Genomic DNA, 12,343 nt, shown 5'->3' on the forward strand with positions numbered 1-12,343 from the left:
AGGGCGACCTCCTTCACCAAGGTCCTCTGCTACACCCGGATGTAGGCAAAGAGAACCTGGCAGCATGGTTATTGAGGCCGAATTCCTAAGAGCCAAATGGCTGTCGGATAGGGTAATCCAAACCCTTCAGGAATGCCAAAAACCAATAACCAAGGCCATCTATGCCAAGGTCTGGGAAAGGCTCTCCAGGCACCACTGATCCCTTCCATCTCAGTGCAGCACAGACCCTAGACGTTTACAGAAGGTCTGGAACAGAGCCTTATCCCCAGCACACTAATGGTATAAATATCAGCTCTTAGCACCTTTTTTTTTTTTTTAATCTTCACCTGGCCAGCCATTGCTGGATCCTACGGTTTATGGCCTCGGCAGCCGGGATTCGTCCTATACTCCGCAGTCAGGGGCCTCCTTGGGATCTCAACACCATGCTCAAACCTGAGATTCCTTGACCATGGAAACCTAACCCTATAACCGTCCACTTAGTCGCAATTACTGCGGCTAGATGTATAGGAAAATTGCAGGCCCTGTCAATTCAAGAAGCTTACCTTGCAATCATTACAGATTATCTTGAGATTAGATCACGCCTTTCTACTCAAAATTTCATAGGGATCAGGACATTGTACTGTCCTCATTCGGCCCAAGCTCTTCCAACCCTAAGGAAGAGACCTTCCACACTCTTGACATTTGCAGAGTGGTCCTGTCTACCGACAATAGAGTGAAGCCTAGCGGATTCACCAGAGTTTGTTCATCCAGTTCTCAGGACGAAATAAGGCAAGAAGGCGTCAAAGAACCCGATCGCGAATTGGATCACACAATCTGCCTGACTTGCGCATCACAGAAGCTGGCTCCACCCGCCTCACTGAGGGCACATTCTACCCATGCGATAGCAACATCATGAGCAAAAAAGGGGAATGCTTCGTCAGAGCGGATATGCAGAACTGCCCCTGGTCGTCCATCCACACGTTCACCAGGCGTTACAGGCTAAATTTCAATGGGGATTTAACATTTGGCAGTGGAGTGCTGCAGGCCGAGATTCCCCCCCTAGAGAAATTAGCTGTTGGTATTACTCCGATGTAGCTGTCGTGGAAGGTGACTAAAGAAAATAGAATTAGACTTACCGGTAATTCGGTTTCTAGAAACCTTACACGACAGCACTAATTTCTCTCCCTATCTGATATTCTTATTGGATGATTCCTGCACTTTGGTGGTAACTATTCATACTGGCGTCCAGGAAAACACTGGTGGTTGCAGGAAAGGGAGGGGTATTTAACCTATTCCTGTTCCTGTCCCCTATTAGGGCGGGGAGACATCCTCCGATGTAGCTGTCGTGGAAGGTTCCTAGAAGCCGAATTACCGATAAGTATGTGTGTGTGTGTATGTATACACACACACACACACACACACACACACACACACACACACACACACACACACACACATTAAAACCATTCAATTTAGATTATAATCCCCAAAAATATTATATTATATCGATATGAACTCATTCACTGACATGAAATGTATTGAGCTGTCCTGTGCTGCATGTTTCCTAAGAACTACATATTTATTGCTAATTAATGCTGCCATTTAAAAACACCTCTGTAATTACTCTCCACAGTGATGACCCCCCTAGTGAGAGATCCAGTCCCCGATCAGACCCAGAGCAGAGTTCGGAGCCATTGGTGGAGGAAAAGGTCACAGCTAGAGCAAGTCTCAGTTGCCCCACAGGGAGCCACGTGGCTGACATTTACCTGGCGAATATAAACAAGTAAGGGCTGATAATAAGAGCATTAATATCCTTGAACCATTGATGTCATTATAATAGTAGTAAATGGTATATAGCTGGAGAAATGTCTTTTTATTCTGGGATCTTACTGTTATGGTCTTTGCTTATGATTTCGCATTGATGTCTGATTACTAGAGGGAACATGGAAGCTTTATGCAATCATATTTTGATTTTTAAAGGAGTTGTCCAGATTCCCCCCCCCCCCCCCCCCACCAATGTTTAGACTGTATAAAATGAAAAACTTGAGTAATAATCTCCGATCTAAAGTTATTTTCTGAATATTTAGGCCAATGAATCGACAATTGGGATTAGCAGGGAAAGGTTAGCTGTTCTGGGGCAGATCCGATCATGCATTGTTGGTGTGCATGTGCCCCTGCCATTTATCCTTTCCCATCACTTGATGGCCGTTTTCTTTTTGTTAACCGTGTTAACTATGTAACTACTATGGGACTATGATCTCCTACTGGTAAAGTGTGATGGTTTCACGGGTCCCCGGTGGTCTGCGTATTTTGGCTTTTAGTGATGATATGTCATCATGAATATGTGACCTCTGTGGCCAATCGCTGGCTGTAGAAGACATTGAGGTAGTCCCAGCTATCACATAATATCTTTAATTTCGGGTGATATCTGTATCTTTGTAATGTACGTATTCATTGCATTCCAGCAAACTTTCCAAATATGCAGAAAATTCTTTTCAGCCACCATACCCAGACACTTTGATTTGTTTTAGATGTTTGAAATGCTTCACATTTGTAACTTGCGTGAGGAATCCATATTTCTTACATACAGCTGGTCATAAAATAATAAATGTTTATTGGCTAGAATCGCATTTCTACACACACCGAGAAAGGCACACTTTACAGCGACCTACTAATCTGGAGACACATTGGTATATAGAAAGATCTCCACGGCTCCATTTACAAATGAGGATCGTCTAAGAATAATATGGACCTGGGGAAAATCTGATTGAGCAGAACATTGGCGCAGTTTACAGTACATTTTATTTTGTAAATGAATCTTTCATGGGAGGTGGTTGAAGGGGGTAAACTCCCCAATGGCCTCCACCACCTTCCTCAGGACCTTCCAGTCTACCTACTGTACCTCCCAGAGCCTGAGCCATGTTGCCTGAACAGTATTTAGCACTGCTATGTAGGCAGTGTATGGTGACAGTATTAGGGCACTGTGTGACGATATTATGTGGGCATTGTATTGCCCTGTAATTATTTGAGCACTGTATGGTTCTGTTATTTGTGCACTTCCGTGTAGTTTAGTAGAGATGACAACTTGGAGATTTACAAACCCTGTCTAATATTTAGTTTAAATTTAGACTAGACTGTTTTAAAATGCATCAAATATATCACATTGGCTAAAATTGTGTAACAGCGCATCTTTAGATCCTTTTGTCTAATTTTACACCACCTATTGTTTAGGTTACCTAGTGCTAAAATTGACATATCTCAAACAAGGTGCACTTTACAGAAACGTCAACAAAGAAGCAAAAAGTGTCTAAAACACATATTAAAGGCAACATGTCAAGTTGGTAAATGCACTTTGCCTGCACATACAGAGTAAATGTGCAGGTTAATAGCATTGGAAAGGTGCCCGGCCGCCGTTCTGAAAGCCCGGCTCCTGGGAGAATATGAATTTTATGCCTCCAGGGAGATGCCATCTTTCGGTCAAACAGGCATGGTCGGAACAATTAGTCACCGTACAAAACGCTGTGAACCACGGCTGTAAGCACATCCCGGGACGGCCGGTTCTGCAGTGCATGTGTGCAGAGGCAGCTGTCGATCAAACTACTGGGGCACTTATGGAGACAAGAACATCAGTGAAACTGTAGGAAATTGGTAGGTGAAATGGTTACAGAGTAAAAGGAAATGTAACATGGGGAAAAGAAGTATACATCTATAGCAGGATCACCAAAATCGATTTCCAAAAATAGAAAAGAGGAGTAATTAGTAATTGGGGAAGAGGCAAGTAAGTTGTTGGGTGCAGTAAGTCTACCTATGTAGTGTTCAAAAGTCAAATGGGGGGCTTCTATACTCTGCACACTGAGCATCAGGTCTAATATTGGATTCCTACTTGTAAAGGGAGTGGTGAACATTTTGTTGCCTGAATATAAGGATGTGACCTTTCATTGTCATCTTGCTTGTGATGATAATGAGACTGCTGAAAAGTCTTGTGTGCAGAACAAGAAGTATGAGTCTACTATTAGGCTTAGTGACCAATGAAAAAATTACATTGAAAAAAAAACATTTAATGAAACCTAATTTAAACAAAAAGTCAGTTTTTTCATGTCACATTCCCCTTTACTAAATAGGCTATCGTAATCTGTTCCCTTTTTCTGATCATGCCCTACAGTGTTGTGATCGCCACCACTTGTAAAGGGTGCGGTGCCAATGGAATGGTATATTTGGGATTGCTGCTGCTAATATATTTCCGGAATATATCACATAATGTGGCTCCGTATCAGAACAGTGACATTGGAGCAGGTTCTACATGGGTTATAGACAGTGTTCTGTTATGGGTTTTACTAAAAAAAAAATGTTCCTTCTTTTCAGGCAGCGAAAAAGGCCAGAATCTGGCAGTATCCGGAGACCGTTTAGACAGAGTGACAGTGTCTCCAGCTCTGACACTTCAGAACCAGCATCGCCGGGAGTGAATGTCCGGCCAACATCTCAGCCTGTCATGAGCCAGACGTTCTCCAGAGAAGCTCCAGACCGCTGCTCTATCAGTGGACACGGCACAGTCAGCAGCATCAGCCGACACTCATCTCTTAAGAACAGGATGGACAGTCCTCAAATACGCAAAGCAATGGCCGCCGGCAGGTCTAAAAGCTTCAATAATCACCGCCCGCTGGACCCTGAAGTTATTGCTCAGGTTACTATCATTGTTCCATCTCCACTCTTTGTTCCCAGTAATGGTAATCCAGAATGAAGAATGCAGGCTGGTTGCACAACATACGGTGACCTAACCAGTTCTTAAAACCCATTTTGTGCTTGACTAAATTACGATAAATAGTCTTAGTCCATAGTTTTATCACTTGCACACAGATTAATTAATTTTTTTCATCCATTCATTTTTTTTTTTTTTATGCCGGAGCTCGACCCATAATGTAGGAAATTCTTATTAAAATATTAGGATTTGTAATGGAATGTGATCTCAATTTTAACGCATCTTCTAAGAGCTATGCATTTTTTTCCATATATACAATAGAAAATACATACAACAGAAAATGCATACATACAACAGAAAACACATGCATACATACATACAATAGAAAATACATACATATGTATGTGCAATATATAATTAAAAAATATGAATGTGTCTGTGTATATAAATATGTGCATACATATATGTATGGATAAAAAATTCTAGGCTGGAATGGAGAAAAACCGCAACTTCACCATTGTTTTTTTTTGTTTGTTTTTTGTGTCGCAACATTTACTGTGTGGTAAAAATGACATGTTGACTTCATTCTGGGGTCCAGTACAATTACGGCACAACAGTGCTTACATGGAAGACAAGGGGGCAGGTTTGACAACCTTCCAGAAATTCCTGGACAGTCCTTAAAAATAATGGGGCAATTTTTTGACCTGTCCATAAAAAAAAAAATGTGAGGGTCTTTATGTAAGGATTTTTGACTAACTATCACCATTTCACATTTTTCACTGAATGCAGCTAATGTCCTCTTAGAAGAATTATGGACTGTAGACATGTATTACTCATAATAATATATTGTGGTTTTGTAAAATGTGCATTGAAAATATTGTATGTCCGTGATTTTTGTATAAGCTCTCCAGAAAAAATAAAAAGTCAAGCTGGTAACTCTGCAAGAAGGCCTTCATTTAAGGAGTTTTCCCACTAACCAAATACATTTTAATTATGAGATCTTGGCATAAAAATTAGTTCCACAATTGGATGTATTAAAAAAAAAATGTTCCTGTGCTGACATAATCTTATAAATGTGACCCAGCTCCTGGGCAGGGGTGGAAACAAAACAGTATACAGACAGGACCGCCAGGCATCACAGCTGATCCTTTATATGAGGTAAAGCATTTGCAGCTTGTTTCAAACATGTGTAACCTCATGGTAATCAGCATTTCCAATCCCGTTCTGTAGTGTCTGTATACTCTTTTATTCGTCCTCCCCGGCCCAGGAGCTGTAGTACGATCAGACCATGTTCCTGCACTGTCAAACACAGCCATTATACAGAACAGGGGCACATTTGCAAGATTATCTCAGCACAGGAACATTTTTTAACACATCCAATCGTAGAACTTACTTTTTCATTAAAGATCTATTAAATATAATGTCATTTGTTAGTGGAAAAAACCCTTTAAGTCCCAGGTTGCCATGACAACACATTGGCACCCTATGATCGTACTATGGGGGAGTGAATGATGGCTCAACAGAGGTGATATCAACTCTTCTGTCTGACTGCTTAGAGGATGTCCCTAATGACTGCTCAATCTACACGGTTAGAGAGTACCTATCGCTGGTCTATGGCTGCCCTTTTCATAATAAGAAACGGTGGGTGCAGACAGATGATTTTAATAAATAACACTTAGCAATAATTGCCCAGAACACTCCATATATGCAGGGCACTGGGACCTGAATTTTTAGCAAAAGTCAGGTTTGACCCTACGGGTTGTGAAATCCCGGCATGTAGAGAGTGATACAACAACTCTCTGAAGCCCTTTGATACTGTCAAAGCATTAGATTACGTGGTATCACGAGGTTTCTTTGCACTAAACCATCTCTGCCACATCTTTTAATTAGCAGTTACCGATCGGAAACATCACTAATGATGTTACTGTTCGGTAACCACTTCGGTGAATGATGTGGTAGCCCTTGTTCAGTTAAAACTGCCAGACGTTGTGATCACTTGCTGTGGAGGATGCTCTTCAGGTTGAGATCACATAACCCTGGAAGACCAGACCCCATTTCTACTAGACAGTCAGGTGGTTTATTCTAACTTTATGGAGTGTTGTCATTTTTGCTAAGTGTTATTTCGTAAAATCACCAGTCTGTGGTTTCCCATTTTTTTCCCAAAATAAAAAGAGCACCGACAGACTTGGTGATAGGTCTCCCTAATCTGAGAGATTGTGGATGTGCGATTTAAAGAAACTCTGACTTCTACCACAGATTCTCATGTGGTTCTGCTTGTTGATTAGAACCATTGTGGTTCACAAAATAAGTACTAATAATTTATCAATTCAATGTTTTTGAGTTTTTTTTTAATAATTAAAAAAAAATCTCAAAATAAAAAGTAAAATCTAATATTCCTATAAACATATGTGAATGTGTTTAATTTCATTATTTTAATCTTTTTTTTTTTTTTTTTTTTATTCTCAGGACATTGAAGCAACAATGAACTCTGCGCTCAATGAGCTACGGGAGCTTGAGCGCCAAAGCAGTGCAAAACATGCCCCGGATGTGGTGCTGGACACCCTAGAGCCCCTAAAGACTTCACCTGTGGCTGCTCCTAATTCTGAGCCTTCTAGCCCTCTTCATGCCCAGGCCCTGAGGGACCAAGAGCCAGGTTTTCAGCGAAGTTCTAGTTCCGCCAGTGACATCCCTTGTTCGTTCCGTACAGCTAAATCCGTACGTCTACCCCCATCAAGGCCTCCTGCTACACGTCCCAAACCAGCTTTGTTCCCCAAATCAAATCCCCCTGCCCCTGGTGGTGTGGGATCAACATCTGGTCAACAGCCCCCTGACAAGTCCTGTCCGGTGTGATTCCGGTGACTTGGGGCCACCACTGTGAATTCTTCTAGAAATCTACAATGTGTACATAGGGACTTCTCTTGAGAAAAATGTGCAAGCTGATGGAAGTAAGATCCCTAAACTAAAGGCTGAAAAAGGAAATCTATGAATGGGTCCAGGACCAAACGGGAACAGGAATTTCTTTTGTTTGTCTGTTGATTTCCATTGGTCTCATGTGGGATCAATATGTTCCAGTCTTGACAATTAGTGGCTCATTTACTGGGAACTCTAAGCTGTCTCAATGAAATATCCACTTCTGTCAACGTCGATCGGGTTGGTTGTTCTTCCTTTTTTCACAAAGGGCTACTGTATGTCTAAACAAGCATTTCACGAGTTACTAAAACTGAACACTAAATCCCGTCTTAACAATGGAATGCTTTGAGATTAATGTATTCCCTTAGTAACTAGCAGTATTGTGTAAGTTGCATACATCATGGCACATATCTAGGAAGCTTGCAGCAAAAAGCTCTTCATGTACCTGCATGAGAAGAGCAAAATTGGCACAGTAAGAAAAGAAGGGGTTACAGGTGCTTCTGGAGGGTACATAATATACAAATTTATTATTCATTGGTATAGGGGAAATGCTTCAATTTTAAAAGACATTCCCATGGCAATTCTGATTAAGTTATTAATGAATCTATGATTTTTTTTTTTCCAAATATATCGTAAATAGTCTTTTATTTTTTGTGTACCGTAGGTTAGAAAGTGGTTCTTTACCCCAGTTATAATAAATCTGCACCATTGGTAAAGAAAGGATGGCATATGGAGTATGTCACTGATTATTCATATTGATTCTTAGTCTTCTTTGCACTTGGAGAGAGAAGTGTCCATTAGAGGAATAATGGTAGAATGGGTGGTTGGTTATTTTGTGTTCCCTTTTTTTTGGAGAATTATAGAATTTTTTTTTTTTTTTCATTTTTACATTCCATTGTAATCTAAAATTGAGAGATCTTAATATGAATTTGAGTAATTGGTGCCCTAGGTTTCATTACTTGGAATTTGTCAGCACAAAATGACCAAACCCAGCACAGGAACTCACAATACCGTTGGCGTTGTCAAATGGCTCAATGTACCTTCCCAACTAGTTGTTTTATCTCTGCCTCCTCTTACTTTATTGTTATCTGTGGCTTTACCAGAGCCCGAAAAGGGTGGAGATCGATAGATAGAAACCTGACAGGTACACTCAACCATTTGGCTACACACAGGGTGCACCAGTTGCATGTGCTTCGTTTGAACAGTCAATTTGTGCCGATGGACCTCCTGTAAGGAACACCCAATCCAGCTACCTGTCTGTATAATGTAAAACCAAAGTGCTGACATAATCATGCAGCCAAGTAATCTATAGTGCCAGGCTATCTAACTGGCAAGTGAAAACTAAAGACTTGGGAAAAAGCAATGGAGTGGTGCAACACTAGTACCATCTCGTATATGGTAATTTTACAAAAAAAATAGATGAAGTCCCTTTGATTAACTATGGGCAATAACCTGCTCAGTATTTATCCCTAATAACGTGATAATCCGTATTTATTGATTAATAAAACACTATATAAGGGTATGTTTTCCCAGGGCTACAACCATTGTGGATTTATTACATGTTTCATTGTGGATTAGTTAGATATGTCTCCCATTGCATTGTAAAGGGTTAAATCAGAAGCTGTAATGAATTTAGGCTGTGGATCCTCTGTATAGCCAGTGGCTAAGGTTTTGCATAGTCTCATCCACCATGTCATACACAGTGGGTTTTTCCATCTATGAGCACATACCCTATGATCACTTCTTCCAGTTAGCTATCCCATGACTGCTGCGCCAACAGGCCCAGATCATGTAACATTTGGAAATCCTTGGTTAATGAGTTTTTTTGAAGACCAAAGTAAAAAAAAAAAATAATTGCGTCGGAAACTTGTCAAAGGTCTAGCTACAGAAGGGTAGCTGATCTTCAGCTTTAGTACTTAATAATTTTTTATAGTCTTCATAGATCGTAAGGATCTGGTAATAATAATGTATAGCAAATAATGGATCCATCAATAAGTAAAACCTGTTACAAAGAAAAATTGGGGCCAACTGGAGCAGCAAGGCCTTTCTTCTCAACGTGCAATGACTGCGCGAGCTTCAGCTGACCTGAAACTTGACAGTATTTAATCTACCTTCATGCATGGTACAAAGCATGCGATTCCTGCTGGGTAGCGCCCAAAGAGCGGGGGCAAGGTCTGCGATTGGCATAAGAAGCAGAGCATTTTGCAGCAATACAAGAACATGCAGTTCATCTGTGTGAAGTGTCGTCATGGACTTATTAATGTTTTATCCCGGGGGATAATTTTTATGCCTGTGGCATATTCAGTAGCCTTTTTGTATCTCATTTAAGTCTTTACATTACCAAGAAGATGAAGTGTGGTGAGGATCCTGGTGAACTTTTGAAGTCCTAGAATGGACCTTTCATTGTAGCAAGACGGAGTGTGTGCTATCCCTATCTTCTTCCAGAGAGAAAATATCTCCTTTTTATTACTTACGGGTTGCAAATCCTTCTCCTGTGTAATGCAGTCTCACTTGTTCTTGTTGCAGCTGGTGGTGTTGCCAAAATGACGCTCTACCATGGTGCCGCCAGTAAAGGAGATCAGACCAGCATATGTATGTGTGTGTGTGCATTTAGGAGAACTGAGCACGGACCTGATTCAGTGCTCACTTGCAATAAGCCGGCACTGTACAACTGTTTTTTTTTTTTTGTTTTTTTTTTGTTTTGTTTTTCCGTTATGGCACTTTGACCACTGATACTAGAATATATGTTTATGGACAGTGTTTCTCTGGGAGCCGTGTCAGTTATATTCATGCTGTCTAGACGAAAGTACACATCACATATGTAACACCACGTGTATAAAATGTCATTAAAAGTGGTCTCTTTGTCCTTTGAACTACATGTTTTAGAGAAAACAAAAAAAAATAAGCAGCATTTTCACAACTGGAATAATGTATGTTCATTTTTTGTGCTTTGTATTCTCCAAAATCCCAGAAGGAGGGAGGAGAAATTAATGTGGGACTCCTCAATAAATTGTGTTTTTAAATAGCAGGTGTGTTGGGTTCTCCTTCACATGGTACCCCATTATGATGGATTCTAGTAATGCACAAGGACAACTCCTTTTTGGGATTTTTTTTTGTAATAATGAAGCCTCATTGAGTTGATTTGTAATACTTTGTGTCAACCAGTTATATGGATTATTGGCCTGGCAAATGTGCAGACTAAAAGGATATAGGTGCACACTGAGTTTTTTTTTAGGAGGTGGTCTAAAATGAGTTTAGTGGAAACAGCTTCTGCAAACGCTCCTTCTTGGGAGTTTTTGGAAGAGTTTTTCATTTCCTTTAGAAGCATTTTTAAACTGTTTTGTAAGGTTTAAGATCTCACGCTGTCCGAAAAATGCATCGTTTTAAGTTCTAGCAATGTGGATGAGATTTATAGAAATCTCATGCCCAATGTACATCTTTTTTACGCTGTGTAAACTTACCTGCAGTGTATATGAAATATGCATTCTATTGCCGGTACATTGAAATATACTGTGCAGATTTTCCACGTAGAATTGCATAACATGCGAATAATCCAGAGTTAAAAATTCATATATGCCTTTTTAGTGTGTTTATGCTGTGGAAATGTACTAAAGAGCATTTAATGCACATGTGACTATACCAACAATTTTTGTTCAACCCAAATACCAGGAAGTATAAAATAGCAAAGCCGCTTTATTTTAAAGCATGACATACTAGAAAGAAACAAGAACAGCGCTATCAAATATGTGATTAAAATGCATGTAAAACAACAACTTTGGAACAATACAAAAAAACAGAGAAAAAAAGCCAAATTTGGCATTATTTTACACAAAACATCCAAAATGGGCCAAACAGAATTGTTGGCACCTTTACAAAAATGTGGGTAAACAACTTTGTTTCAAGAATGTATGGTAATGCTCATTCAAACTCACCTGTGGCAAATAACAGGTGTGGGCAATATGAAAATCACACCTGAAACCATATTAAAGCAGGATAAGTTGACTGAATCTTTGCATTGTGTGCCTGTGTGTGCCACACTAATGCTAGATAGAGAACAGAAAGAGGAAAAGAAAACTGTCAGAGGACTTGAAAACCAAAATCTCAAGGTTAAAGTCCATCTACAGAGATGTTGATGTTCCTTTTGACCACGGTGAGCAACATAATCTCCCTGGAAGTGGACAGCAGGGAAAAAAATTGATAAAAGGTTGCCACCCAGGATAGTCTGGGTGGTGGATAAGCAGCCCCAAGTCTCAAAGAAATACAAGCTGTCCTGTAGGCTCAGGGTGCATCAGTGTCGGCCCAAATTATCCTTCGACATTTGTATGAAATAAAATGCTATGTTAGGAGACCCAGGAGGACTTCGCTGCTGAAGCAGAGACCTAAAAAAGCTAGACTGCAGTTTGCAAAAATGTAAAAGTAAGTTAAAATCCCTCTGGGAAAGCATCTCGTGGACAGATGAGACCAGGATAGAGCTTTGTGGAAAAGCATATCATTCTACAAAGAATAGAAGAATGTACATGCAGTCAAATATGGTGGAAGTTCAAAAATTCTTGTGGTTCTGCTGCCTCTGCCATTGGATGCATTAACTGTGTACAGGGCATCATGAAATCTGAAGATTATCAAAGATACTTGGGTCGCAAAGTAGTGATCAGAGTCAGAAAGCTAAGTTTGCATCCATACTTCAAGAAGCACCTAGAAATTAAAGAAAACAAAGAGCTGTAGAGTGGCCAGTAATGAGTCTGGATCTAAATCCCTTTG

The 12,343-nt window shown here is 40.2% G+C and overlaps 1 protein-coding gene across 4 annotated transcripts in view; it reads left to right on the forward strand.

The window, feature by feature from the left end:
• Positions 1-10,610, forward strand: part of SRGAP2 (SLIT-ROBO Rho GTPase activating protein 2) — a 157,341-nt gene extending 146,731 nt beyond the window's left edge. For all 4 annotated transcript variants that reach the window (XM_073587243.1, XM_073587242.1, XM_073587244.1 and 1 more), the window contains 3 exons: positions 1,613-1,762; positions 4,342-4,660; positions 7,142-10,610. In XM_073587243.1, the coding sequence (XP_073443344.1) occupies positions 1,613-1,762; positions 4,342-4,660; positions 7,142-7,525 (853 nt within the window). In that variant the 3' untranslated portion in view covers positions 7,526-10,610. The remainder of the gene's footprint in view (positions 1-1,612; positions 1,763-4,341; positions 4,661-7,141) is intronic.
• Positions 10,611-12,343: the final 1,733 nt, after the last annotated feature.

Source organism: Dendrobates tinctorius, unplaced genomic scaffold (assembly GCF_039654945.1).
Source record: "Dendrobates tinctorius isolate UK_male_01 unplaced genomic scaffold, ASM3965494v1 ptg000098l, whole genome shotgun sequence".
Taxonomy (NCBI): domain Eukaryota; kingdom Metazoa; phylum Chordata; class Amphibia; order Anura; family Dendrobatidae; genus Dendrobates; species Dendrobates tinctorius.